General features: G+C 30.0%; 1 protein-coding gene across 3 annotated transcripts in view; it reads left to right on the forward strand.

Annotated features, from left to right (window-relative positions):
- The window catches only part of LOC126733544 (protein O-mannosyl-transferase TMTC1-like), an 894879-nt gene that overhangs the window by 700818 nt on the left and 166800 nt on the right, over positions 1 to 27261 (forward strand). For all 3 annotated transcript variants that reach the window (XM_050436879.1, XM_050436878.1, XM_050436880.1), the window contains 2 exons: positions 10268 to 10408; positions 11633 to 11705. In XM_050436879.1, coding sequence (XP_050292836.1) covers positions 10268 to 10408; positions 11633 to 11705 — 214 coding nt within the window. The remainder of the gene's footprint in view (positions 1 to 10267; positions 10409 to 11632; positions 11706 to 27261) is intronic.

The raw sequence follows: 27261 nt of genomic DNA on the forward strand, positions 1-27261 counted from the left end.
AAACATATATTAATAAAGCCCTAAACTGTCTGGATACTGAGCAAAACGGTTATTTATTTAAACTGTCAGAAGCGAACTTTAATGGGAAAGCAGCATAAGTAAACGCGGATGTATTTTTAGTTTCGGAAGTAATTTCCGGGCCTCCCATTTTCGTATCAACATTAAACTTTGCCCGAAAGTCCGCTTCAGTTTCCCGACTGTAGCTTTAATACATTTTGATAATTTAATACTTTAAAATAAATCCCATTTTCCCAAGAAAAAAAAAGAAAATTCAAGCTGAAATAAATTAAAAATACATTTCAGAGACATAAATAATTTAATAAGAAGAAGTCATCCGGCAAACAAATTACGAAATTGCGTTAGACTCCCCGATATTAATCACGCTCCCTAATGGAAAAGTAAAAGCCCACTTTTAATGTGTCTCGAGATGTAAATAAATTTAAAAATTAAATTCGGATTTATAAAGTAATCTGTCTGGCAACAAGGTGGGCCTTAAAAATTTAAAATCAATTTGGGGAATTCGTTCTGAAGTCTAGCAAATCATACTGAATTATTTGAAATTCTATTTGAAAAAAAAAAGGCAATTTCGACTTTGGTTGTTCCGCATGCTAGTATACATAGTTTATAAACTCGACAAGATGTATGCAAGGGGTTTTAAATAGCGTTTAATTAGTCTCTGGCATGGTAAACGCTATTATAGAAAATGTGTTCTTTTTTAAAATTTATTAACTTCTTTTAGGATGTAAAATTCTTTATAATGTTCTCTATATATGTTTTTTAGCCCCTTTATATCTTAGTATAGTGTAATAATCAATATCATATACAGGAAAATCTAGAAAAAAGTAAAAACGCATTAACGTGTACGAGATACAAAAATTATACCACGTCGCGTCTTGGCTAATCAGGTATGTTCATCTTTCATGTGGCATGAAATCTTACTTAGTAAGTTGGAAGCCAGGAAAAAATTAATGAAGGTGATACGACTCGCCAATATGTGTTTCTGGTTATTGGCTTCTTCAGGGCGTGGTTACTGGAAACGCAAGGGAAAGAGAGAAAAAATATAAAGTGTTCATGAATTAGAGTAACCAACTTATGTGTGTAAGACTAAGAAAGCATAACCTAGCTGGGTAATGTAACCTTCCTGAATCATTTTTATAGAGAGACCCAAATAATGCGTGGAATAGTTCACAAATTGGGTCAAATCTCTTTCCTTATCATTTAACAATAATGCCTTTAAATTTTTTTCTCTTTCTTTTCGTTTTTTTGTCTCACTCTAAAGAAGTATACAATAGTGTATTTATTAATTTTTTTTGGTTTCCGATTTGCAAAGTATGTCACATCTATCTACTTATCATTTGACTTTCCGTGCTAATTTTGTTTTTTAAAACTAAGAAATTTAGACCTATGAAAGTAACAATGACTTAGATAAAAAAGTTAATAAAGACAAAGGTATTTTTTTTGTAAAGATATATTAAATTGGAAACCGAAAATTAATTTGTCTTTTAAATAAGTAGATTTTAAAACACCTAACAAAATTATTTTGTATAATTACTCTGTAGCTCAAAAATTAATAGGAAATTAGAACAGAGTGAAAACATTTTAAACGAGTATCAAAAACATCAAAGTCTTATTAATTTTACCAACCGAATAATACACTGAATAAACTTTTGTAAATTTTGCCCAAATTAGTGTGTATATTTAAGTTCAAATTATTTGTGTAGAAACAATATAATGGTATACGTATGTCTATGATTTTTTCTATACAGGAGATATTTTTTAGCTTTTCAGATGGCTTCCTACATTTTAAATATAGAGTAAGTGTAAAAGTTGGGTAGAGTTCTGAAAAGAAGAGATTATTTATTCTTCAAACTGAGGAGTACTATGATTCTATTAGAGTTGAGTTTATGGAATTGCCTTGTTGTTGTCTAGTACTGCCAAAAAAATTTTCTAAATAATCCTGGTTGATTCTTCTCAATTTATTGTAGCTAAAGCCCAAACTAGAAAGTTGCTGCCAAGGTGCTAGTACAGCCTTTATTGTTATCTTATAACAAGTACGAAATTTACATTTTAAAGTTACATCTTGTTTTTTTTTGTTAAAAATTTTCAAGTTTTCTAAAAATATCCACATATGATTTAAATATGATATTTGAAAATCTAATCCTTTAAATGCAATTTGGTACTGGTTGGGATGAGTAACATTAACTGAATTTAATAAATCAAATAATTTATCGAATTTTTCCAATACTTCAATGGTAGGTGCAGCTTCAGCTGGCAAAATGCCCAAAGTTATCTGAGTTTGCATGCCAAAAGCTTCCGTTCGACTAAGCACTTGAGCCGCTAGTTTGACCTTCATTTTTTGAAAATTGGATGAAAAAATATGAGCATCACTAAGCTTGGGCGCGTATCTGTAGGATTGCTTTTGATCTTCTATATAGAATTTTTCATTATGGTCCCAGGATGTTTGTTGGTTTTCAAAACAAAATGTATTTTGCATTAAATTATTTCTTATTGCTTTTTGTAAATGAGGAGTATCAAAAAAATATATAAGATTAAAATCACCTGTGATGTAACATTTAGTAAATTAGCAAGCTGGATAAAATTTGAGCCCATATCTGTAACAAGTATGGTTATGTACGCATTTATTTAGAATTATTTTAATATCCGGAGCCTTATGTTGCGTACTTATAGAAAAAATAAGCTATTGGTTGTTTCCAGTTATGAAACAAACCTCTAGCCATAATGACAGCGACATTTTGAGCTACATGGGAGTCATTTGCATCGCTTCCTGTATCTTCTAATCCAATAATTTTATCCCTACCAATATCAAAGCATAAATTGGATTTAAGAGATGTCTCATCTCATCATCAGACATTGTTTTTACTTTCAGTTTTAAAGAATGAAATATGTGGTTATTTTCCAATCCAGGCCTCAAATTAAATGTTTAGTTATTAACTCCAAAGGACGTTTAGGTGGTAAAATATAAACTTTTTCTAAAAATCTATAACTTTTTGGACCCAAAAAATATGGAGTAAGTGCAAATTTTTTATTATCTTCAGTGTATCTTCTTGCCTTGGGAACTTTATTTTTAAACGTGGACTAAATTTTAACAATTTTTAAAAAAATTTTGTTAAGATATTTGTCACATAAACTATGAAATGTTCGCAAATTTAAATTATTATATTCTGTAAATCTGTGCCAATACCATATCAGTGCATAGAAGGAATGAATGGTACAGCGGTCTACCATCTGCATACTGATGCGACTTAAGAGTTTTAAAACAAGATAGGAAATTGTATACAGGGTGATTTTCAACCTATGCGCATAAACTTGGGAAATGATAGCTGATGAGATCATTTCCCAAGTTTGAGAGGAAATAATAGTTTATGCGATATTTTAGCTCTTGCTCAGTATCAACTTCGTTTCCATACACCATTGTTTTCATATGACCCCACAAATAAAAGTCTAATGGATTAAGGTCAGGCGAGCGAGGGGGCCACCCAACTGGACCATTACGGCCTATCCATCGTCCGGGAAACACACGATCTAAATGTTGTCGCACTGGTCGTGAAAAATGTAGTGGAGCACCATCATGAAGAAACCACATGTTCTGCCTAACGTCAAGATTCAAATTTTCAAGGAGCACTGGTAAATTGTTGCGCAAAAATTCTAAATACCGAGCACCAGTCAAGCGATTTTCCAGAAAAAAAAGGTCCGATGAGCATCCCGTTCAGAATTCGAGCCCATAAATTTATAGAAAAACGTTATTGAAAGTATGTTCTCCGTGTAATATGCAGATTTTCCAAAGCCCAGTAATGAGTATTATGAAAGTTGAAAATTCGATTGCGCGTAAAATTTGCCTCATCCGTAACTAAAATGTTTATGGTAAAGTTTGGGCTTAACTGCTGGTGATGTAACAACCACTCACAAAAGTGTACTCGAAGCGGCAAATCTCTTGGAAGTAGGGCTTGTACCCTCTGCACAAGTCCCACGTCTCGGGTGATATCTTCGGGGAAATCTTTGGGCATACAGATCAGCTGCTGCCACTGCATTCTGATGCGTTTCTCCGTAAACCAAAACCATGTCGACAAGTTCTTCGTTTGTAAAAATGTGCGCCATTACATTTGACGGCACAGAACACAAATATAGAGAAATGTGTGTTGCCTAATTAACAGACAGAAATTCTGTTGACAGCTTTATTGACGTTGTTGACAAAGACGGGGGCATCCATCTTGGGTGGCATGTGGCGGGAAATTTAAGCTTGATCTATTGCCTGATATTTAAATTTCAAGTAATTTGCAGTTGCATTACAAAGTTGATGCGTTAACTGACGAGTGATGAGATATATTTAAATAGAATTTTATTTTATTTAATAAAAAAACAATATGCTTATCATTTTAGAAATACTCACATTTAATTAAAATCGTTAATTTTAAATGTTGAGAAAAAATAAAAATATTGGATCTCAGACATCCCTCATCACTTTAATCAAGAATTAACACATCAACTAAAATATTATTTAATTTAAATTTGGTTTTTAAGACATTGCTTATTTAAGATGTTTAGCTGTAGATACTTACCAAGAATTATAAATTGGCCCGATAGATATGGGACTAAATTTTAAATAAAAAAAAAACAAAGCCAAATTTTTTTTTAAATGTTTTATTTTAAGATGAATTAAAATAAATTTAACAAAGGATTTTAAAATGCATAAAAAAGTTACAATATATTCTAAATGAAATACTGCAAACTGTAAGTATGGTATTAATAACACCTTTTATGTAAAAAATAGAATTGTTGCAGGTATAAAACATATTTTAACTGAAAATCCTAATTTCTGGAGTTTCAGAAAAAAATTACCTGCTATTTTTTGTTTCCATAAGTGTATAAAACATGATAAGAAATATGTAACAAACATACCTAAATAAAAAATAAGCATATATATTTTCTAACCATCTATACAATTGCAATAAAATAATATATATCCACAAATTATAAAAAACAAAATATAAGCTCTTATAAAGACAGAAGCTGAACCTATCTCTTGAAATAAATATGGGTTTTCATTGTAAATAAGTTAATTAATAATGACTAGATATAACACAAATACATATGTACGAGTTAATATGCATGTTTTTTCCATTTTATTTTTTTAGTATAAGCAAATAAAAACAAAATATGACTTTTGATTAGTCACAATCGGGTAAAGATGTCACAAGTCAGTGGGGTTGTCTCCAGTAAGTATGTAACATGAAACATAAGAAAACAGATTAAGACAGTGTATTGTGTATACAATATTATATATTCTATCGGATTAAAATTAAATCTCCTAAAAGTATTTCATCCTAATGATCCAAAATACATAAGTTTTCATTATTAGTAAGTATTGATTATCACATTAGTTATGATTACAATTAAGGTTCTAAATAATACCGTAAAGGATTTGATATTAGTCCATAATTTTACTTTAAGCTAATAATATGAATTTAATTATGGGTCAGTAAAAATAAAATTGGACTGTAAAAAGGATAGCATTCACTATTAAAATGTCTCAGGTAATTTAGGTATTTTAAAAAATAAGATATTACATACAAAAATCTTAGCTAAAAAGTTAAAAAACAAAATTATTCTGATTGTGTAGGTGTAGAATCAGAGTTTTAAATGAGGATATTCAAGATTTTTGTTTTTTTAAAGGCATTTTAGATTGTCAAATAGTGATGGTATAAAGACCTGCACCTGCTCTTTTGGACCTATTTCGCCATTTCGCTATTTGCTTTCATAAATTCATACATATACCTACCTAACAGGATGATTAATTATAATTGAACATAGAATGTAAAATTTTTGTTAATAATAATAATAATACCTAACTCATGTGAATATTATTTAAAAATCTTTTATTTTTATTAATTTTAACTATAACACTAAAAGGTGGGAACAGTAAATAGGAGAGGGTCATAAAAATAAAAAGCATAGTTCGAATCTTGGTTCAGCCCGGTACACCTGATTAACGGAGCTAGGTTCACAGCCGGAACTGGAGCAGGTGCACCTGATCCCATAAATGAAAAAATCTGATCTTACCACCCCTATTGTCAAATATTTTTCTGTTTTTTAGAATGACCAATACTTAAAGATTGTTGTTGTGGTTTTGAAGTTGGCTTTTGATTTTATACTTTAAATATTTATAAACCAACCAAAACTTTTTCTCTAAATTGACTAAATGACCATGGCTATCCATCCATAAATGTGTATTACTTAAGGTGGATTAAGTCGATTAGGGAAATCAGTTTTTGAGAAGTATATCTCAATCTGCTTTCGTTAAATTGAACAAATAGGTATTGTGTTTATACTCCATGTGAATATCATTTCTACTTAAGAACCAGAAAAGTGTTTGGAGCAAACATTTTTAGTCGGACTTACAGACAAGATTTTTGTAAGGATGGATTCAATGGCAATTAAAAAAATTTATGATTTCTGTGACTGTCTGGGCAATTTCTCATATATAAACTAGTGAATAAAGGATATTTGCATGAATATCTTAATCTAAATGAAGACAAGGAAAAGGAAATACTTCATATTTTCCCAGTGAAGGTTCAAGAATTAAAACTGAATTGTAAAAAAAAAGTTAAATTGAGAACAGTGACATAGATATTCCCAAAATAGGATTAAATCTATAATTATATCCTGGAAAATGATAATACATCCAAGATACACCTAATTATTAGAAAACACTTAGGTATGTCATAATTGAAATTTACCTGTCTCCTGCTCTATGTAGTTGTACAATGATTCGATGTTGGCATGTTTGTAAAATAATGTATCAACCCAGAACTCAAAAAAACTACAAAAAGCTATAAAATTACTTAAAAACTTTAAATTGGAAGAAAATCATGAGGCTTGGCTTGTTTCCACCCAAAGAAAACTTAAAAAAGACAATCGTCAAATACGACAGTTAAAATGTCACTATTGTCAATTGTCATATTTGATGTACGTCAAAAATTAGACAATCAGAATCAATCGGCCATCTTGGGTGGCAGACTATTCCGCCCCGCCACATTCAACCTTCATACCGGTGTTTGACGGTTTTATTTTGTTCGTGTGAAAATAACGATCGAAAACGATCACAGCCACCAACAAACTAAGTACTGCTAAAGATTCCAAACAACAAATTCCAAATATTATGACTTGTTTACTATCAGTTGTTATTAAACAAAATAAGTTCATCTGATACACGTTCTGTTGACATTTGTTTAACTTTATTTCGGAAACCAAAAATATTTTACTACATTTTTTTCTCATTATTGATTTTCATCTACCATTTCCCAAGTTTATGCGCATAGGTTGAAAATCACCCTGTATATCCTGAGTAGCAAAGGCCCTTGCGTAATACCACAGTTTACCCTATCAACCTCTAATTTACCCCTGAAAGTTTCAATAAATTGATATCCATTAAAAAGATATCTTTTCAGAAGTAAAACTTTTAGCCTCCGAGAAGCCTACAAAATTTAAAATTCATAAGAGAAGTTCGTGCTTTATCGTGTTAAACGACTTAATGTATTTTAATAAGGTTAGAGTAGTATATTACATTATATAACACAAACATAATGATATCGGTATACATAACTGGACAACGAAGTTCTTAAGTGCAAATATCACGTACGAGGAAGCGGAAAATGGGGGAATAAGTGAAGCTTTGTCGTTGTTTCTTTAACTTAACCCTTTGCCTATGACTTTCTGTTAAGTAGTATTGCATGAGTATTTTAGTACTGCACATCTATACCTAAAGTGTCATTATAATTAAAAGGCACATGTGTGTATGCACATCAATAATATAGCATAAAAAACCCTTGACAAATACATACACACAGTTCTTGAAACTTTAAATGAAAACCTAAATTTACGGCCATACAAGGTGTCAAAATAAAAATATAGCTTGTAACCCTTATTTATTTTAAACTCTAGATACGTAAATTTTATTTTTGATTCGAAAACTTTTTTATTATAAATTGACTTCCATTCCCGATATTATATTACGTTAAAATCACTAGGGGTGACTAATGCACCCTTCTAGATTTTTAATTGGAAAAGATGTTTGAGCGACACCTTATCTTAGGGGCCTTTTTATTTTTGAATATAATTGGAAAGTTTAAAATTACTGCTGATACAAAATCATTATGGGCCTGTCAAAATCCATTAAAAGGTTTTGTTTTTGTTTGTTTTTTTTTTAATATTGATAACAGTAACAATAACAATCATTATTCTGAGACTCTCGTTAAACTTCATAAATTTTATATTTAACAAAAAAAAATTTTAGCGGTTTTAAAGTGTCTGAACAAACATGATAAAAACCCAATCAAGTGTTTTACAAAAGCAGTTTTTTTTGTCAGAACAATAAATACATGATTTTTAAATTTTGTCTCGTTGGGTTCAACAATGTGAAATATTTTAATAATATTCTTATGGTTGTTGCCTTTATTGGGTTCAATTGCCTTCTTTTACGTATTTTAGGTTGAAAATCCCAAACAAAATACGACGTTAAAACCCGTTGTTAGCATAAAACGCAGAGCCTAAGCCAAACGAACTTCCCCATTAGATTCAGAGATTTATTTCTGGAAATTATCTCTGGACAGGTTCCTTCAGGATCCGGACGTGATCCAGAAGGGGCGTGCCTACGCTCTCGTGTTTAGTATCCCTTCGCTGACCGTTAACTTACGTCTGCGTTTTAGTTAAGGGATGAAGATTTATCTCCGTTGCTCTTTCGTAGGACGGTTTTAACTTTTAATTCGAACACTTTGTCAGTAAAAATCCGTCGGGGAGTATTTTCGCCCTTCACGGTCTCTGGCCTATTTAACGTTTTAGTTAATATTCTGTGCATCCGCTCGATGCTTTTTATTAAGGACCGCGACTTGATTCTCCCCCCCGTTAAATTAAGGAGACCGAATGGTGGAAATTGGAAATAATCCTCTGGAGTTCAAAACCGTGACGTGACGAGGCCAGTGACGTAGCCTTTGAATTTGGTTAAAAAGTTGCTTTACTTTTTTAATTTTGTTGCATAATAGTATATTTTAGAGCAAAATAAACATTCAATACATAGCTTGACTCCTGATATGTTAACTAATATTTTAAGACATGACTGTTGGATGACACCATAGTATAAGAGAGACAACAGACCACAATATCATTTGTTCTACTAATATTTTACCTTTTAAGCTCTAATGACTTTAATTCCTGTTTAGGAGCGTGAGTGTTAGATGGGGCCGCAAGTACTCATTGAAAAATAAAGGCAGGAATTTATATTCTGGCACTGATTACGAAATAAAAATATTTCTGTCAAAAAGTCAATTGGAAGTGGTAAAAATAATAGTTTTCACTAAATCTAAAATTATTTATGGTGCCTGCAATATAATTCATTTTCTAGGGCTTTTCATGAACGATCCACTCGATCTTCTGCTAATGACTAATATAGTTAATATTCACATCCACATAAGTTATGCATTATTAGACCAGTTATTAAACTAAAACTGGCTCATTGTTTTATGAACATCTGCAATGAGTCAAAAGTGTAGGGCATAATTAAAAACAAATTAGTGAAGAAATAATCCGTACTTGCAATGGAGTCGTAGATTAAGATAAAATTCCCACAGTGGAGGGAGATTGCGGAATTTTCATTTCACCTAAAGGATAAATTAGTATTATTAAAATGAATAGGTGTCAGAGTTTAAAATTACCTACACTCCGATATTTAATCTTATCGTGAATATCATGGTTTATAATTTGAATTTATCTATCCTGATTGGGATGGATTCATGAAATAGTTGTGTCATCTGCAAACAAGGTTATAAAACCCTTAATGTTTGTGCTGATGTAAATTAAAAAAATAGAATTGGGCTTAGAATTAAGACTTGGTAAAGGTGAGTATTATGTCTTAGGTTTGATGCATAGTAATTGCCAACACGTTGTTGCCTTTTTTCCACATATCACTTAAACAAATGGAATAAATTGCCCCGAAATCCCTTATGTTCTAACTTTTTGAATTTATATTCTGGCACTGATTACGAAATAAAAATATTTTTGTCAAAAAGTCAACTGGAAGTGGTTAAAATAATAGTTTCTACTAAATCTAAAATTATTTATGGTACCTGTAATATAATTAATTTTCTAGGCCTTTTTATAAACAATCTACTCGATCTTTTGCTAATGCTTAATATAGTTATTATTCAGATCCACATAAGTTATGCATTATATTAAAAACTTATTTCATTTGTTTCAGATATCCACCAGATGGCAGGCATCACGTATGGACCAGTATCATCATGGGTGCAATGAGTATGATGGCCAAAGAAACTGGAGTAACTGTATTCCTACTAAATTTAGGCTATGACCTCTATTTACAATGGCCAAGTATTAAAAAGTAAGTCTTAAATGTTTATAACAATATATCTAATCAAAAAGCCCTTTAAAATCACAGCGTTAATGAGCAAAGTTGTTAAATCTTATGTAGACAATATAAAAATAATATGGTAATGATATTTTTATGACCGACAGTCATAAACTCTTCTTTTCCGTGTTTATATTCAACTTCGAATCAGTATTTTCATTTTACGGGCACATATAATAAGGGATTCGACGAAAACAATATGGCGCGGCCCGTATGGCTTTATGACATATAAAAGGGGGATTGCGCTAGAGTTTTCATTATTGTTACCCCATTGTTGACCCGGTCTGTTAAAAATATATAAGATATTTGACAGGAATTTTTATTTTATATTTATTAGGTCGTTTTATAACCGAAATAACGTTGAATTCTAATACGATTCGATATAGATGTTAATGGTTTATATCAAAGCCTAATTTCGCAAACTATTCCAATAAGGTCTAATCTGAAAAGCTAAATATAATAAAATTATATATTAAATAGTTACTGGACTCAGACCAAAAATACAATCTTAGAAAAAGTCAATATTTCGACCTTTATGAGGTAATCAATCATTAGGGCTCATCAGACAGGAAAAATTAATATATGATAAAAATTAAATACATACATGTACACTGAGACGGGAACATATTTATACAGTAAGACAGAATTTAAAATTTTAATTTATTTATTGTATGTAAAAGATTTCAACTGAGTGGAATTTACCGACTTGCATTTCTATACCTAATAGTTATATTCGATTTTTTTAAATTAATCTTTAAATTATTCTAAGTATTTAAAGAAACATAAAAGGCATTTTTATCTATTCGTAGAAAAATATAACTCCCTTAAAAATAATGTATTAAAATGCGCCTGGACTAATCAAAAGAGAATTCACAAATGCACGGAAATACTAACGATTTAAATAGAAAATTAGGTTACCAACATTCGCCCAAAAACCATTTCACAAGTCATCAGTGAGCCACAAAAGAAAATAGAATTTTAAAGACCCCGGAGAGAGAGAGAGAGAGATCAAAATTAAACGAGCACCGTTTCATTTTTAATTTAAATCCGGTTTTCCCGAGAGTGCCGGACAAAAACTTAGATTATGCCAAAAACTTGTTAAACAAATTGTTAACAATGTAAATGGATGTAAATCTCGAGGAAAAGTTTCTTTCATCGCGAAGAGGGACTTATGCCTGAAAATATTTTTTTTTGCAGAACAATTACCGAGGTTCGGTGGAATCCAGAAAGTTTGGAGTTTAGTTCCAGGGCCACCAAAGTGCTTACTTCGGTAAGTTGGAATTTTAAATTTGTTCATTGTGTAGTTAAAAATTACTTATAAATATTATCCTGTAAGGTAATTGATTCTAAAAAAGTTTACTTGGTAAATTAGTAGAGGTAAGACCGAATCCATTAAAGTTATGCATTATTGCTAATTGTTTTAATTGGAAACCAAACACTTTATACATAAATATAAATATTTAAAAAATGTATACATATGAATATAATAGCTTTTATAAAATAAGAAGCTCTAAATAATATATATATAATAAAATCATGTTAGGAGTATATCCAAAAATTTATTATACTATAGGTACTACAAAAAAATTTGTGAATGAGTATTTTCTTGATCATGTTGTTTCTAGATCAGAACACTGGAAAAAGACAATCGATACCTAAAAAGAAATTCCAGTATTACAGAAATCCCAAATAAGAATGAAAATAAGATAAAATAATAACATTAAATTTAAAAGTACAAGAACTGAAGCTTCTAACAATGTCAATGTAAATAATTATTTCAAGTAAATACTATATCTCAAAACTCTATTAGGGTTCAGTTACGTTTACATGTATCTACCAATATGAAAGAGGTATAAATACCGTAATAATTGAATTCTATAAATCAGTAGTAAGTCATAAATCAGTAGTCAAGTAAACTTTTTGATCACAGATAATCTGTATCTTGAATTTAAATAGAAATCTAAGTTTCAACTTCTCTTTTACGAATTTTCAGCACTATTATTTAATTATTGGGGATATCTTATAGAGAAAATAATCGTGTCCATTTAAGTTATGCACAAAAATGCAAAAAAAGTGAGAACGCATTCGGAGAAACGATGATGCATATACCTACCCGTACACGGTGCCGACGCTCGCGTAAGTACATGCCGCGTAAAATATTATCGCCACAAAAACTTCGCTTTGGGTCTAGACTTAAGTATTATACGCTCGTAAATTATTACTAATAATAAAATTATTAGTTTGAATTTATTCTAATAGGTAGATAGTTAATACCTACTATTATATCATGTTAGAGTATCTATACTCACTTATAAATAGTATAGATAATCTTAAACTATTTAAGAAAATATACACATCGCCTAATAAACGTAAAGAAATGTTGTTATCTGTAATTTTGTTACGTCCCATTGACGTTGATGGGCACATACATATTATATTTCAGGAAGTATTACTTGTAGGCCTGTATACCTAAAAAGAGTAAAAATTTGGAATAAAATTTAAATAGAAATAAAAGATGATACCTACTTATGAAATTTTGCAAACAGCTTTAAATGATAATTATTATCTTAACTTAAAAAGGGCAAATAAAGAAAAAACAAAAAAAATTGTTGGGACTATTTTATTCTTAGCTTAATTACTTAAGTTAAATAAGAACACTAAGTACACTATTTACAAAAATTACCGTTTTACTTTAGCTCAAAAATTATTGAAATATTAAAATTAAATTGACGGCTAAATTTCGTCTTCTGGCTCGGCACTACTGTTTTCCAAAAAATCCGAATTACTATCGCTGTCATCTTTTTGCAAATTTATAAGTAGCTCGTCCACAACTAGGTCCAGAGCTGGTTCTCGTTGCATAAAATAACGCTCAAAAGAAATCGCATGATCACAACATTTTTTCCACTTCTTTTGGGAATATTCAAAAAAAAATTCGTCACAATACTTTCAAAAAAAAATTCGTCACAATACTGATCGACATTTACAAATTTAAAATCTATATTTTTATCAGCAACATATTGGTTTAAAGCAGCCCATACCAACTCAATTGGATTTAAGTCCGGGTGGTAGGGCGGTAGTCTTAATACTGAATGACCTGCATTGACCATAAGCTTATATATTTGATAGGTTTTATACTTAGGTTTATATATTTCTATTAAACTATATAATTCCGTTTTTAACATTTGTTCTGAAAATGAAATATTGCGTTGTCTCAACCAGTTCTTCATTACATCTTTCTTAAAGTTACACTTAAACGTTATGATATGGGGCATTATCTATAATTAACACACTATTGGCTGGAATGTTCGGACGGAGTTTATCTTGAATCCGTTTCATATAATTTGTAAAGTTCATGTCATTATGGTAGTCACCCGACTTAGTTCCAGATTTAAATTTTAAATACGCGTTTTTTATAAAACCCATTTCACCGCCTGCATGAACCATAATCATTCTTTGCCCTTTTGATACTGGACTATGGAGGCCTTCATTAGTATTGTCTCCCCATGTTTTTTTATGGGTATGCGAAGAATAAATGAAGGTTTCATCCATATAAATTATGGGGCGTTTTCCTTCTCTATATTGCTTGATGCTTCTAAGAAAATTACTTCTGAGCACTTGTATGTCAGGCTTTTCCATTAAATTTTTTCTGTTATTTTTAGCTTTTTTCCATCGAAATCCCATTTCTCTCATTACTTTTCTTATAGTTTCATAGGACTCTGCGCAATTATTTGCTTCATTTAATTTTTTACTTAACTCGTTTTTCCGTAACATAAAAGTTTATTATGATTCGACGGAGAATGCCGCGGTCGAAATCGTCCAAGTTGGATTTTGATGCAGCCTTAATTCTATTTTTGTTGACTTTTTTTAAATCTTTTAGAGGCTGATTTGGTGCAGCCTCTTTTTGCATAAAAAAAAGTAAATAAGTATAAAGTATAAAAGTAATGTTTTAATTGATTTGTTTCGTTCTCAAAAATGCATGAAATAATGAAGGATTATTGTCGAATTTGGCCGCGATTTTGTGCGCATCGGAGGTGGAGCTTGATCTACGTCTCTTCCTATTCTTGACGAGTTGTACTATGAATATTACACTTTATATGAAATTAGGAATTTTATATAAAATTATGAAATTGGACTTTACGAAACGGGGCTAATTTTTTTGAATGGAAAATTAGCCTCGCAGACGATGCATGTATGCAGAGAGGGAGAGAGAGAGAATATGGAGCGAACGAGGCCAGTTATCCTTGAAACTGCCTTATCTCAAGTTGAACATATTGAAAGTGGTTGCCCCATTAAATCGGCTAATATAAAAATATTAAATTGTTTTTTTAATACCAAAAAGAGAAAATAAATAATATTTTTTTTATCATAGCGTACAATTTTCTAAAAAAATGCAGGTACATTATACCTAATCTAAACTATACAGTCATATATATATTGGCGACATTTAAAATCGCCAAAAATATTTATAACGTAACATAAGAATGGTGTTAGCTATTCCTTATAGAAAGGTCAATTCATCACAAATAAAGAAAAAAAACACCATTTAACACTATTATAAATACATCACTAAAAATATATATAAATTTAGTGTTTTGATTACTTTTTATAATGTTATATTTTTTACTGTATTAACCTATGATCAACTTTTCTTTTAACATGTTTGAATTGCGTATTTTTCAATTCTTCAAAGGAATCAAATTGCAAATTATGTGCTTTTGATAACATTATATTGCTGCCTTTTTAATAGTATAGTTATAGTCATATTATTCCTGAATAATCCTGAATTATATACAATTAGGATATCAGAGTATTTCATTTTACAGAGTATTCCTGTTCAATTTTTAAATGCATAACTTAAATGGATATAAAAATTGTTTTTGTTTTTAGTGACAAGATTTTTTGCATTTTTCTATAGATGCTTTTCTAATAACTTAAAAATATAGCAGCAATATTCTGAGGAAATAACACAATCTGGACAATGGCCATACGGTACAATTTTTATTTATTTATTTACAGGATGTCTCCATTCTAATAAAATTACAAAATAAATTATATCTTAACCCTAAAAGTATATAATTTTTCTGCCATCAACAAATATATTAATAAGATATACAGGGTATTTGAAAAATAGACGGAGATATTTCAATGGGTGATTCCTTGTAAAAAAATGTGAGAAAAAGTTTTTATAAACATGGGTCCGGAAATGCACAGTTTTCAAGTTACAGGGTGATAATTTTTTTTTAATATTATTTTTTTAATAATAATAAAAAAAATATTTACTCGATTCTTTTGAAATTTGGCAGTATTACTTGTTGTATTAAGAGGCTTCGAACACCCGGTATAATAAACTTAATCTGAGTATTAAATATCCAAATTTTCTATATCTCAACAGTATACCTCTCTAAATGTATATTAATATGTAACAGCCCAAGATATACAAATAAGATAGAACTTCCAGGAAAATTTAAGCACAAACTAACTTTGACCAAAAAAAATGAATACAACAATATATAGAGTAAAATTAAGTAAAAAAATATAAAACAACTAAAAACATACTAGAAGAAAAATAATCAAAATAAGAAAAGTAAATGCAATCAAATTCATTTGATACTTAACACATAGTACTCAACGAGTAAACACACTCAGACATCTTTTTTAAGTTTTGAAGGCTTTAAATCCACTAAAGTCAAAAACCTGATTAAATCTATTTTCCAATATATGGAGTCGATTAATTGGGGAAAATTATTTATAATTTGTATGGTAATATTCAACCAGAAAAAGGGACGTCTCTCTAAGGACTCTGGTGTTGCACCTAAAGTTTATCAGCGATAACAATTAAAGGCAATCAATAGCATTAATAATCACCTTGTGAAGAAATATCATATCACACCTAGTTCGATAGTCCTTAAGAGAAGTCATATTTAACCTTGACTTAACTTCTAATAAAGACGCTCATATCTCGTACATTTAATGGCCAGGCACAAGTCCTGAGAAATTCATTTCGGACCTTATCAAGACTGTAAATATAATAAGGGGACCAGACTATGGAAGAATAAGACATGATACTACGAATAAGTGTAAAATATAAAACTCTGGAGGCAGCTACTGAAAAGTCTTGAGTATTTCTAGTTATAGAACCAAGAGTATGAAGAGCTTTACTAGACAAACTCTATCTATCTAAATCTATATGGGGTATGAAAAACAGAGAACTGTCACCACAACATGGTAATTAAGCGTTAAGTTTTCATTTTTCTTGGTTTCGACCACATAATTTAGCCAACCTTAAATAACATTGATCAGTTGGGACCAGTGGAAGTTTTCCTTAATTTTGATCAGAAGAAAGTTTTTTAAATACAATTCAAGTCGAAACAACCATTGGAGATTGTTGAGCAGTTGCTCCGACAACGCTACTCACCGCGTTATTTGTCTTACAAGCTTTGAGTCTACGGTTTTTGGGGTATCATGCTTCACAGAACCATGATGTAATAAGAGCTCTGCTCGAATTTAAGTATGCTTATAATAATAATAAATAATATTTAATATGACTGCAGCACTTGACGTAAAAACACATATGCACTAAATAAATTCCAAATACCAAATTTTAATCCAATCGGACCCATAGAAAAAAAGTTTTGATTGTCACGTAAATATAAAACTCAATATTTCAAAACTTTCTTAAAAATCAATAATTATTTCCTAAATCAACCCCAGATACCAAATATTAATTAAATCGAACCCATAGGAAAAAAGTTTTGGTTGTCACGTAACCCTAAAACTCAATATTTCAAAAATTTTCAAAAAATTTATAATTATACCCTAAACCAAACAAAACCATATACCCAAAACCATATACCAAATTTCATTCAAATCGAGCAAATACCAAAAAAGTTTAAAAAAAATTACCACATAAAATAAAAATATACCTATTAAATCCCGATTAGATTTTTTTTTATCATTAGGACCCACTGTATTGTAATTTTTGTCTAGCAAAATGCCTTGTATAGACACTGTGTCGCATGAATATTATAATAATACACGGAAAATACTAAAACGTCAAAATGTGCCGAATTATCACGGCTAAAAGAGCCCGATTTGGTAAAAGATATGCACATATTCGGATTCTCCAGAGTCTCTTGAATAATTTCAGACCAATTTCAAGAAGTTCTGAGCTATTTTAAGCATTTTATTAATGAAATTAGGAAGCAAGTCCGAGCCGATTCATCCACGTTGACGCCATATTGTCAAAACCGCCGTAAAAGGCGGAATTAAAATCGCGCGTAGACGTCAAAATCGACGATTTTCAGACGATGATTTCGGCTATAAAAAAAGGTTTTTACCTTATGATTTGTACATGGAAAAATAGTATAAAGTCTTAGGAACAGTTTAACATAAAATCTGGACCGATTCCAATCGGTTTTAGTAGTTAAATTTCGATTATAAAAAGGGTCTTTTTTTGGCGAAATCGTTGCCATGGAGACGCCGGCCATGGGTGGCTTCCATAGTAGCTCTTGTGTGGGTAGATTTGTAGCGATTTTTCGTGCTTGGGACTTTTTTGAAAAAAAAATTACTTTTAGAGTACTTGTAAAAATAGCGAAAAATGAAATTTTAGTATGTTATACTAAAATAAATGGCGCATCTGCTCGATTAGTTTTGGTTTTTCTATCACATACCGGGTGCGCACATTTAATTTCCAAAATCAAAAAATTTTAAAAAATTCATAACTCAAAAACGGTTTTACTTAGAAGTACGGTTGAAATTGCAAAATATTCTTCTTATTACACGCTACAAACCGCCCATAAGCCATTTGGCTCTAAGTGGGACCATTAAAAAGTTATTAGGGCTGGAAAAAAAAAGTGTGAAAAAGGGTATTTTCAACTGAGCACCTGTTCACTGCTCACCCTGTATATATGATAGCGTTAAACCTAATACGCCGTTTTATTCAGAAAGAGTGCAGGTTTAATTAATCCAATTAAATTTTTTTTAAATTTTGCACCATAAAAATTTTACACCGAAAAAACTAAAAAAAAAAAATTTTTAGAGTTTTTTTAATTTTTCTCCCAAAAAAAAACATTTTTTCCAAAAAAGTCCTTAACAAAAATTGTAGATCTCGATGAGGCGCACATATCTTCTGTGAGTCACTATTTCCGGAAAGATACCGTTAAAGCGTCAGAAGGGCTAGAATATCATATATGTCTAAAACTTTGAGCGTTAAAAAAAAATACTTCGCGTATGCTGAGAATAACCAAAAAGTATACAGTCTATCTAGAGATAAGGTCTAATGGACCCGTTAAATTTTATAAAATTCAAAGAACCGTTGCGACCTGTATCAAAGCACGCGGAAAAATAGGAACAAAAAAAATTTTTTGAGTTCTAAGGCTTCCTCCTCCTAAATAAAAAAACAAATCAAAAATTGTAGTTGATAGAGTTGTAGCCTCATATATCTAGATTATGAAAAGCTAAAAATTATTTCTCTGCCCTAATTAGAAAAAAGGTTATAGGCACTTTTATCCGACGAGTCCCGAGGTCGTGCGAAAACTCCCAAAAAGAAGCGGCCCTCTATAAGAGCTTATAACCAAGATAAAAAAAACATCGAGAGCTCTTGAACAATCCAAACATTACCCTACAATAATGTATTTTTTGAATATAGTTTTAGCCCTCCTAGTCATAGCTCTTAATAAATACCCTTGTATACCTACCTCCCCTAATATCCGTTTATACAATATTAACTTTTAATTAAACTCACCTCCTCTCTTCATCCGGGGGCCCTGCAAACCATAATAACCCTGGTACGTTACAGAGACAAAAGGGAAAAGGACCCGCGATCTTTGCGAATGAATAGATGATGAAGAGGAGTGTTTTATTAATCAGACTTAAAGGAAACCGAGAGAGCGAGTTTGGTCCCGGGAGAAAGTGAAACGCCTAAAGGCACTAGGAGCTGATGTTCTATGCATACTTGTTTTGCCAATTAGTCGAGGCCGGGGCAAAGCCTAAATGGAAAAGACGCGAATACCGGAAATAATTGCTTAAGGTATTTTGAGGAGAAGGGTGTGGTTTTCTCATGATTTTTGACGTTCGTAATTAATAGAATATATTTATTTAGAACTAAACTAAAATTTACATTTGGATTTTTTATTATTTTCTTAAAAATTTCTTATGAAAATCGCCTGAAAAAAACGGGTTACTCTGAAAATAGGCGCAGCTGCCCAATCCAACTGAATGGCACAACGTATACAAAGAAAAATCAATAGTTTAATGGTTATTTTATATTTCTAATAAAATTAGTTATTACTAAGCATCTTACCTAAACTAACAAAGCTTCAATTTTTTTTTATAGGTTGTAAAATTTAAATAAGAAATATCAAATTATAACTCATTAATTTTGTTAAATTAACTAGCGCAACGAATAAACGGTGCAATGTAATGCGTGATATCGACAGAAATCAGAATCAAGTAAATTATTTACAATTTTGTAGATAAACATCAAGTCAAAGATTTTACGTATATTTTTATCCAAATTATCTTTGTATATACAGGGTGATTTAAAAGTAAGCGGCATCCTTTCAGGGGCGTAATCCCTGTATGAAAATAAGGCAAAAAGTTCATATTAATATGGGTTCGAAATTGCTTCTTAAGGGAGCTACGCCCCTTTGAATAGGACCCCTTGAAGGCAATTTTTTCTCTATAACTTTAAAACCCTTTAGAATTAAATTTTGAAAATTGGTGTACTGCATAAACATTTTGTTGTGAATAAGATTCTAAATTCAAATTTTTTAAATTTTATTCAGGTGCGTCACATGCGGGGGTTGGTAAGGGTAAAACATCCCTTTTTCTTTTACTCTTTAGGTTCTTGTGATTTTGTTTGAAAATTATAAAATTTTAGAGTCTTATACGTAAAAAAGGTACTCTTAGTTCAATTCGATAGAGCATACTATTTACGAGAAAAGCGACTTCTGATTGCGTATGTTTATTGATGAAAATTAATTCGCATTACGATCGACAAAAAAGACACTTTTTACTCACATTTTGTTTAACAATTTATAGAAAGTGTTCAAAATTACGTCTTGGTCTAACAAAACGGTAATTATAAGGAAAAATTTTCTTTATATAGCCTCTATCCGTGTTATATACAGTGTGTCCAAGATAAGGATGTCTATCATGAGGATCTCGGCAGCTATAGGAGATACGAGGTTGATTAAATTAGAGAAAAGTTGCACACTATATAAAATAGCATATTTTTTTTAGGATTATAACGCTGTATGACACAATATGTTTCTACAATATTTAAATTGTAAAAAATGATTTTTTATTAAATTCCGATAGTTTTGATGTAGTAGGCTGAGAAATAATAACACTGAAAAAATGTCAAAACTAAATTAAAATCAAATGTCAAAGAAGTTTTTATTATAACTATTATTTTTTATTCTTGTCATCTTAAGTGAAGTAAATAGTTTTAATCATTTGATAAATTTAGTTGACATTGTGTTTTTGAACTCTGTTTTTGCGTCTTATTGCTAGTACTTTTTGTTACAAAATGGAAGACGCTTTTTTACCTGAGGAAAAGTTTGATATGTTGAAATGTTTTTGAAACGTGTGAATGGACTGATCGTTAAATAAACACTACTTTAAAAATGAATGTAGTTATATTTGCTGGCTTTAACAAATTTCGTATAAAATTCGTTCACACAATACGGATAAATGGATTAACTTCGCTTGCCGAAAACAGTGTGTGGTTCGTTCGGCTTCACAGAGCTCGCCAGCGTTGAGACCTTTTTCTTATCGTCGGTTTCGCCAGGGACGTACTGAACATGCCCCCCGTCTTGAAAGGGTGCACTTTCAACAGGCAATGGACACAATCGGGTAACTGCTCGGGACAACATACCATCTTGCGTTTGCAAAGAGGCAACTCGAGATACTCCATCCTTTTCGCTGATAAGGTTAATTACTCTTCCAAGACGCCATCGCATAGGAGGTAATGAATTGTCTTTTTTTAATACTAACTGTCCAATGTTGAGGCTGCCAGTAGATCTTTTCCATTTATTTCTGAGCTGTATCTCACTTATGTACTCTCTGTGCCATCTGTTCCAGAATTGTTCATGAATTTTCTGCAAAAGTTGGTACTGAGAAAGTCGGTTGTCGGGTAAATGGATGACTGATGGTTCCAATACGTTCAAAGAAGATCTTCCGATGAGGAAATGTGAAGGTGTGAGAGCGGAGAAATCATCGGGATTAGAACTTAAAGGACATATAGGACATGTATGGAGTTTTTCCAACTACCAGTTCTAATATTATTTACTACACTTTTTATTAATTTCTTTAAATATTCGGTAATTCTTTAAATATTCGATTTTAGTGGATACCATGTAGGTTCAATGGTATTAAAAACAATAATATGGAGGTAGACGCAATACTGTAAGCTCATTTTCCATTGTGAATTTATCACTGTATTTATTTATTTTAAAAGCTATTAGTACTTTTAAAAGTTGTAATTTTTTATCAATATATATGTTATTATTTACCATAAAATTTTGAATTTCTGCTTTAGTACAATTAGAACAAGGTAAATTGATTATTTAACAACTATGGTAACTAGTATTGTCCATAACAATAATAGGACTATTTTTTGGAATATTTTTAAGAATATATCTGAATTATGCTATATTAAATGCAATACCGATTGAAAAAAACATGCGAACATACGAATATAAGGGAGCCTAAAATTTATTAGTATAATTTATTATAATAGTGGGATACATTTAATAAGATAAGTAATAATTAAGATACTAATACACTGAGTTGATTATTTTTTAAAGGGCTTAAACTATATTTGACTGTATTAAGAAGAACGAAAAAATGTGTTTATACTTGAAGTCCTTAAACTTTAATTTTTTTTTGTTTTTTTCCATTATAATATGGTTCAATTATAGGTTTAAATTAGTAAAATGCTGGATTCATTTTTGGTATTATTTATTGTACTAATCTAATTCAATTTATCGTGTTTATATAAGTGTTATGCTTGATTACTTTGATTACACCATATGAAAGCTAGTTTATAACTAGATAATATATTACAATAGGCCTACAAGTTAAATTAAAGCAAAAAAAAACTCACAGTGATATTATTTTTAATTTTATTTTCATAAAAGCTCTAGGTATGTCTAACCTAGGTCTACTTAACAAATATTTAGCGATATAAAAACAAACAGCAGCCCTGGAATTGATAAAATTAGCATAAAACTAATGAAAACTAATCACACATTTTTACTAGACCCTTTGGAACATAATTAATTTAATAACGGTATTGTACTCGATCAACTTACCATATTTCTTATTACCTCGATATATAACTTTAAAGACAAAAATTAATGATTTTATACAATATTATAATCAATAATTTTGCCGAAATTAAAAAAAAATGCCCTGGCAAGACAGATTACTTAACTTTTTACAGTCAAACTCAATTTTTAGTAATTGATTTAGATACTTAAATAATTTGAGTACGTCAAATGCTCTGTTTCATCTTACAAAATAGATTACTGACAGCCATGATAACAATGGAAAGTGTATAGTTGTATTTTGGGATTTAGCAAAGGTATTTGACATGATTCCTCAAGATCTACTTTTAGAAACTCTCGAAAAAAATGAAGTCAGGAGTGCCATGTTAAATGTCTTTAAAAGTTACTTATACGAAATAATCTAATACGTAAAAATAGGAGACACATCAAAAATAGGAAATCCATTAAATGTTGAAACTGGTGTACCACAAGGCACAGTCTTGGACCCAATATTGTTTTTAAAATATATGCAGTGACCGCCTAAAGGTCCGCATAAATTCGATAAAAATTAGAGACATGATTTTTTGAGAAAAAATCTTTTTTTTGTTCCACCCTGTATACAAAAATGTATCTGAAATAATGCGCAACTTAAAATAAAAATCGACGGGTCCGAGCGTTTTCTCAAAATATCATGTATCTAATTTTTATCGAATTTATGGGGAACTTTAGGCGGTCACGGTATAAATACCCTAATTAATTTAAAACCCTAAACTGGCTCAATCATATCTTGCGCAAACGACATGGCTTTTAATCTTTTTGGCAAATACTCGGACTAGAATAAAACTAAGCCTGATAGATGTACTGATAACGATGCAAAATTTGTTAAATACTTTCAACTTAATTTTTTTCAAATACCTTTAAATTAACCTAATATTTCGACTTTAAAAGCGTAAAAATTTAACATTTAAACCAAACAATTAAAGAGATTCCTAAACCTAAGTATTTAGGCAATATTATAGAGAGACAACTGAAATGGGAAGATTAGGTAGAAAAAATAACATCAAATTTTAGAAAATTATTTTACAAATTTTACGTCTAAAGAAACATCTTAAATAAAAAATTATTATTATCTTGTTATATCATATATTATCTATTTATATTATATCTCTTGTGGAATCCTTGCATTGTTATATGTATGGGAATGCATGAAGTCCATTAAATGTTGTATAAAATTATTTAATTAAAGTTATTTATAGAAAAAATAGGCTATTCTTTACAAGATTGTTTGTACTCTAAAAATATTTTGATATACTTTAGTATTAGTATTTTTGTATATAAAAATAACGAATTAAAAAAATATATAGGTCATAAGTATCAAACAAGCAATAAAACCAATAATTTTATAGAATTACTTAAGAGTGTACCCAAAATAAATAATTTTGTTACTTTGAAAATTAAAACTTCAAAAAAAAAATTGTTTTTAAGAAAAAGTGTCAGTCTTATATTTTGAAAATATCAAACGTTTTGAAAAACTGTTTTAAATATTTATATACAGAACTATTAGTTATAATAATATAAGAATTATTACGTATGAAATTTAAACTATAGAACTATAAGAAATTATAGAGCCTTCAGCCTAATTTTTTAAATGTATAACTTTAGCTAATATAAATATTATAAGGTAAAATGAACATCCTTCAGTCTCCCTCCACTTATTTATTAAACATTTAGTTAACTTTAAATTCCCTACATGTTTCGGACACAGTGGTGACCATCATCAGGGGGTAAAAGGTTTAAAATCGGTAACAGGCACACGCCTCAGGGTTTGATTACATATCAAAAACCCTCCATTTATTATTATGGTTTTGAATTTTAGTTTTTTATTTGTTTACATTCAAATTATAAGTTTTAAGATTTTTCATGTTTATCTATTAAAGATTTATTAATAGCATAAATACATAGCAGGATTATTTTGGATATATAACCCAAGGAAATTAAAATATTTCGGGAACATCATGAATAATTATTGCCGAAATAAAGATTAATAAATTAAAAGTCTAGAAATGTAAATATAAAATGCATAACTTAATTGGGCACGATCTGTTTTTTATTAACTTGAAAATATTTTTAAGGATTTCGATATAGTTCAATTAGAAGGAAGCATTTGAAAGTAAAGGCAGTAATTTTAAAATGTTTATTGGTATTTCGACATAAGGTTTGTTCTCACAGCAAATTTCTTACAAGTTTGAAACTGTCTCCAAACCATTCTTGATGCGCATGCCTAAAATATTACAAGTTCTGATCGATTTGAAACCGTCTGTGCGAACATCAAATACGGGTTGAGTGGAGAAGAAAAATAACCTCACTTTTTCATGCCAGTGAGAAATGGGACAATAAATAAAACATAAACAAAAAAAAATTACACTACAACCTTAAAATAGCTTTATATTATTAATAGAGTTTAAGATTGTGTGATTATTTGGTACTTCAGGGCTTACTCTAAAATGTTCGAGAAATTCTATTCTATTAAATTGGGACACAGTTTCATCAAAATAGTTTTGATTTTTGGGCCTTATCCGTTCTTTAAGTAAATCTTCTTTAAAAGTCTGTGTCAGAATCAACATAACTCGGAATCCAACGATTCAAAATCACTCATTTCCTTTATGTGTATTTTTAGACTAATCTAACAATTTAAAATACAATTTTTCAAAACGAATATCAGGGAATATACAAAATACAAACAAAAATTTAGAGGTTATGTTCGTATTCCAAAGATCGACGTTGACTGGCTACACGAATTCTCTGACACTTTGCTTGAAATAAATCCGAAAACAAGTCTGATCAGAAATTTGTGTAAGAACATGAAACTTTTGACTTGAAACCGATCAGAAGTTTCTTGGCGAACGCGTTTTACTCTATTGCGCATGTTTATTTGTCGAAAACTTGTTTCTTACTGCTGTGAGAACAAACCTATAATAAATTCATATTTTTGAACAGCATCTTAAGTAGATATTAGAGTAGTGTTAATAAAACGCTTTTGTGAAATAAGTATGTCACTTTCGATCAAAAAATATCATTGAAATTGGCTTTTTTAGAGGCCGCTGGGTTCTTACCGATACGATGCGATATATTCATAAGATTAACGAGGCTAGAAAAGGAAAATTGAGAATTTTGATGTGCATGCACTTCTTGAACCTCTGAAAAGCTATCTTAAAAACAGAACTCAATTTCTGATAATTAATAGCATAAGATCTAAATATGTTACACCAGTACCTCAAGGCTTACACCTAGGTCCCTTACTCTTTAATATTTTTCTAAATGACGGGAGTTATTATAGGGAAGTGCTTTTAAAATACTTAACGTACTTTATATTCAGACGATTTAAACGTATTTCTCTTCGTCACTTTTTAGATTTTGTTAATTTACAACAAAAATTGAGTTTGACTGTAAAAAGTTAAGTAATCTGTCCTGCCAGGGCATTTTTTTTTTAAATTTCGGCAAAATTATTAATTATAATATTGTATAAAATCATTAATTTTTGTCTTTAAAGTTATATATCAAGGTAGTAAGAAATATGGTTAATTGATCGAGTACAATACCGTTATTAAATTAATTATGTTCCAAAGGGTATAGTAAAAATGTGTGATTGATTTTCATTAGTTTTATGCTAATTTTATCAATTCTAGGGCTGCTGTTTGTTTTTATATCGCAAAATATTTGTTAAGTAGACCTAGGTTAGATATACCTAGATCTACCTAGAATTTAACTTATAGGCCTATTGTAATATATTATCTAGTTATAAACTAGCTTTCATATCGTGTAATCAAAGTACCGGCATAGCCTGAGCTTAATTTAATAATAACTTATATAAATAAAATTAGATTATTACAATAAATAATACCAAAAATGAATCCAGCAATTTACTAATTTAAACCTATAATTGAACCATATTATAATAAAAAAACCAAAAAAGTTAAGGACTAAAATAAACACATTTTTTCGTTCTTCTTAATACAGTCAAATATGATTTAAGCCCTATTATAATAAATTATACTAATAAATTTTGAGCTCCTTTATATTCGTATGTGGTATCCTATCGTATGTGGTATCCTACATGGTATCAACTAAAATCGGATATTTGAAGAATTACCGAATAAAGGAATTAATAAAAAGTGTAGCAAATAATATTACAACTTATAGGTGGAAAAACTCCATACAACATGTTTTAAAGGTATAGACACCAATGTTCAGCTCTTAATAAAAAGTTAGAGTTGGCTAGAATAAGTTAATTAAAGTATTTGAATTTGTAAGAAATAATTGTATTTTGTATTCTATATTAAGCTCCTAATTTATTATTAATTTTATTTACTCTTATATACTTTTATAAATAAATACTATTTAACTATCTTGTTTCGCTATTTTTACCTCACATTGAAGAAGAAAATAGGTAATATTATTAAATTAATAATGATTTTTTATACTTCATCTCTTAAAAATATTGAACTTGGCACATTGGGGCTTAATGGTATATCTTTCAATGAAGTATAGTTAAGT

Source organism: Anthonomus grandis, chromosome 2 (genome assembly GCF_022605725.1).
Source record: "Anthonomus grandis grandis chromosome 2, icAntGran1.3, whole genome shotgun sequence".
Classification (NCBI taxonomy): domain Eukaryota; kingdom Metazoa; phylum Arthropoda; class Insecta; order Coleoptera; family Curculionidae; genus Anthonomus; species Anthonomus grandis.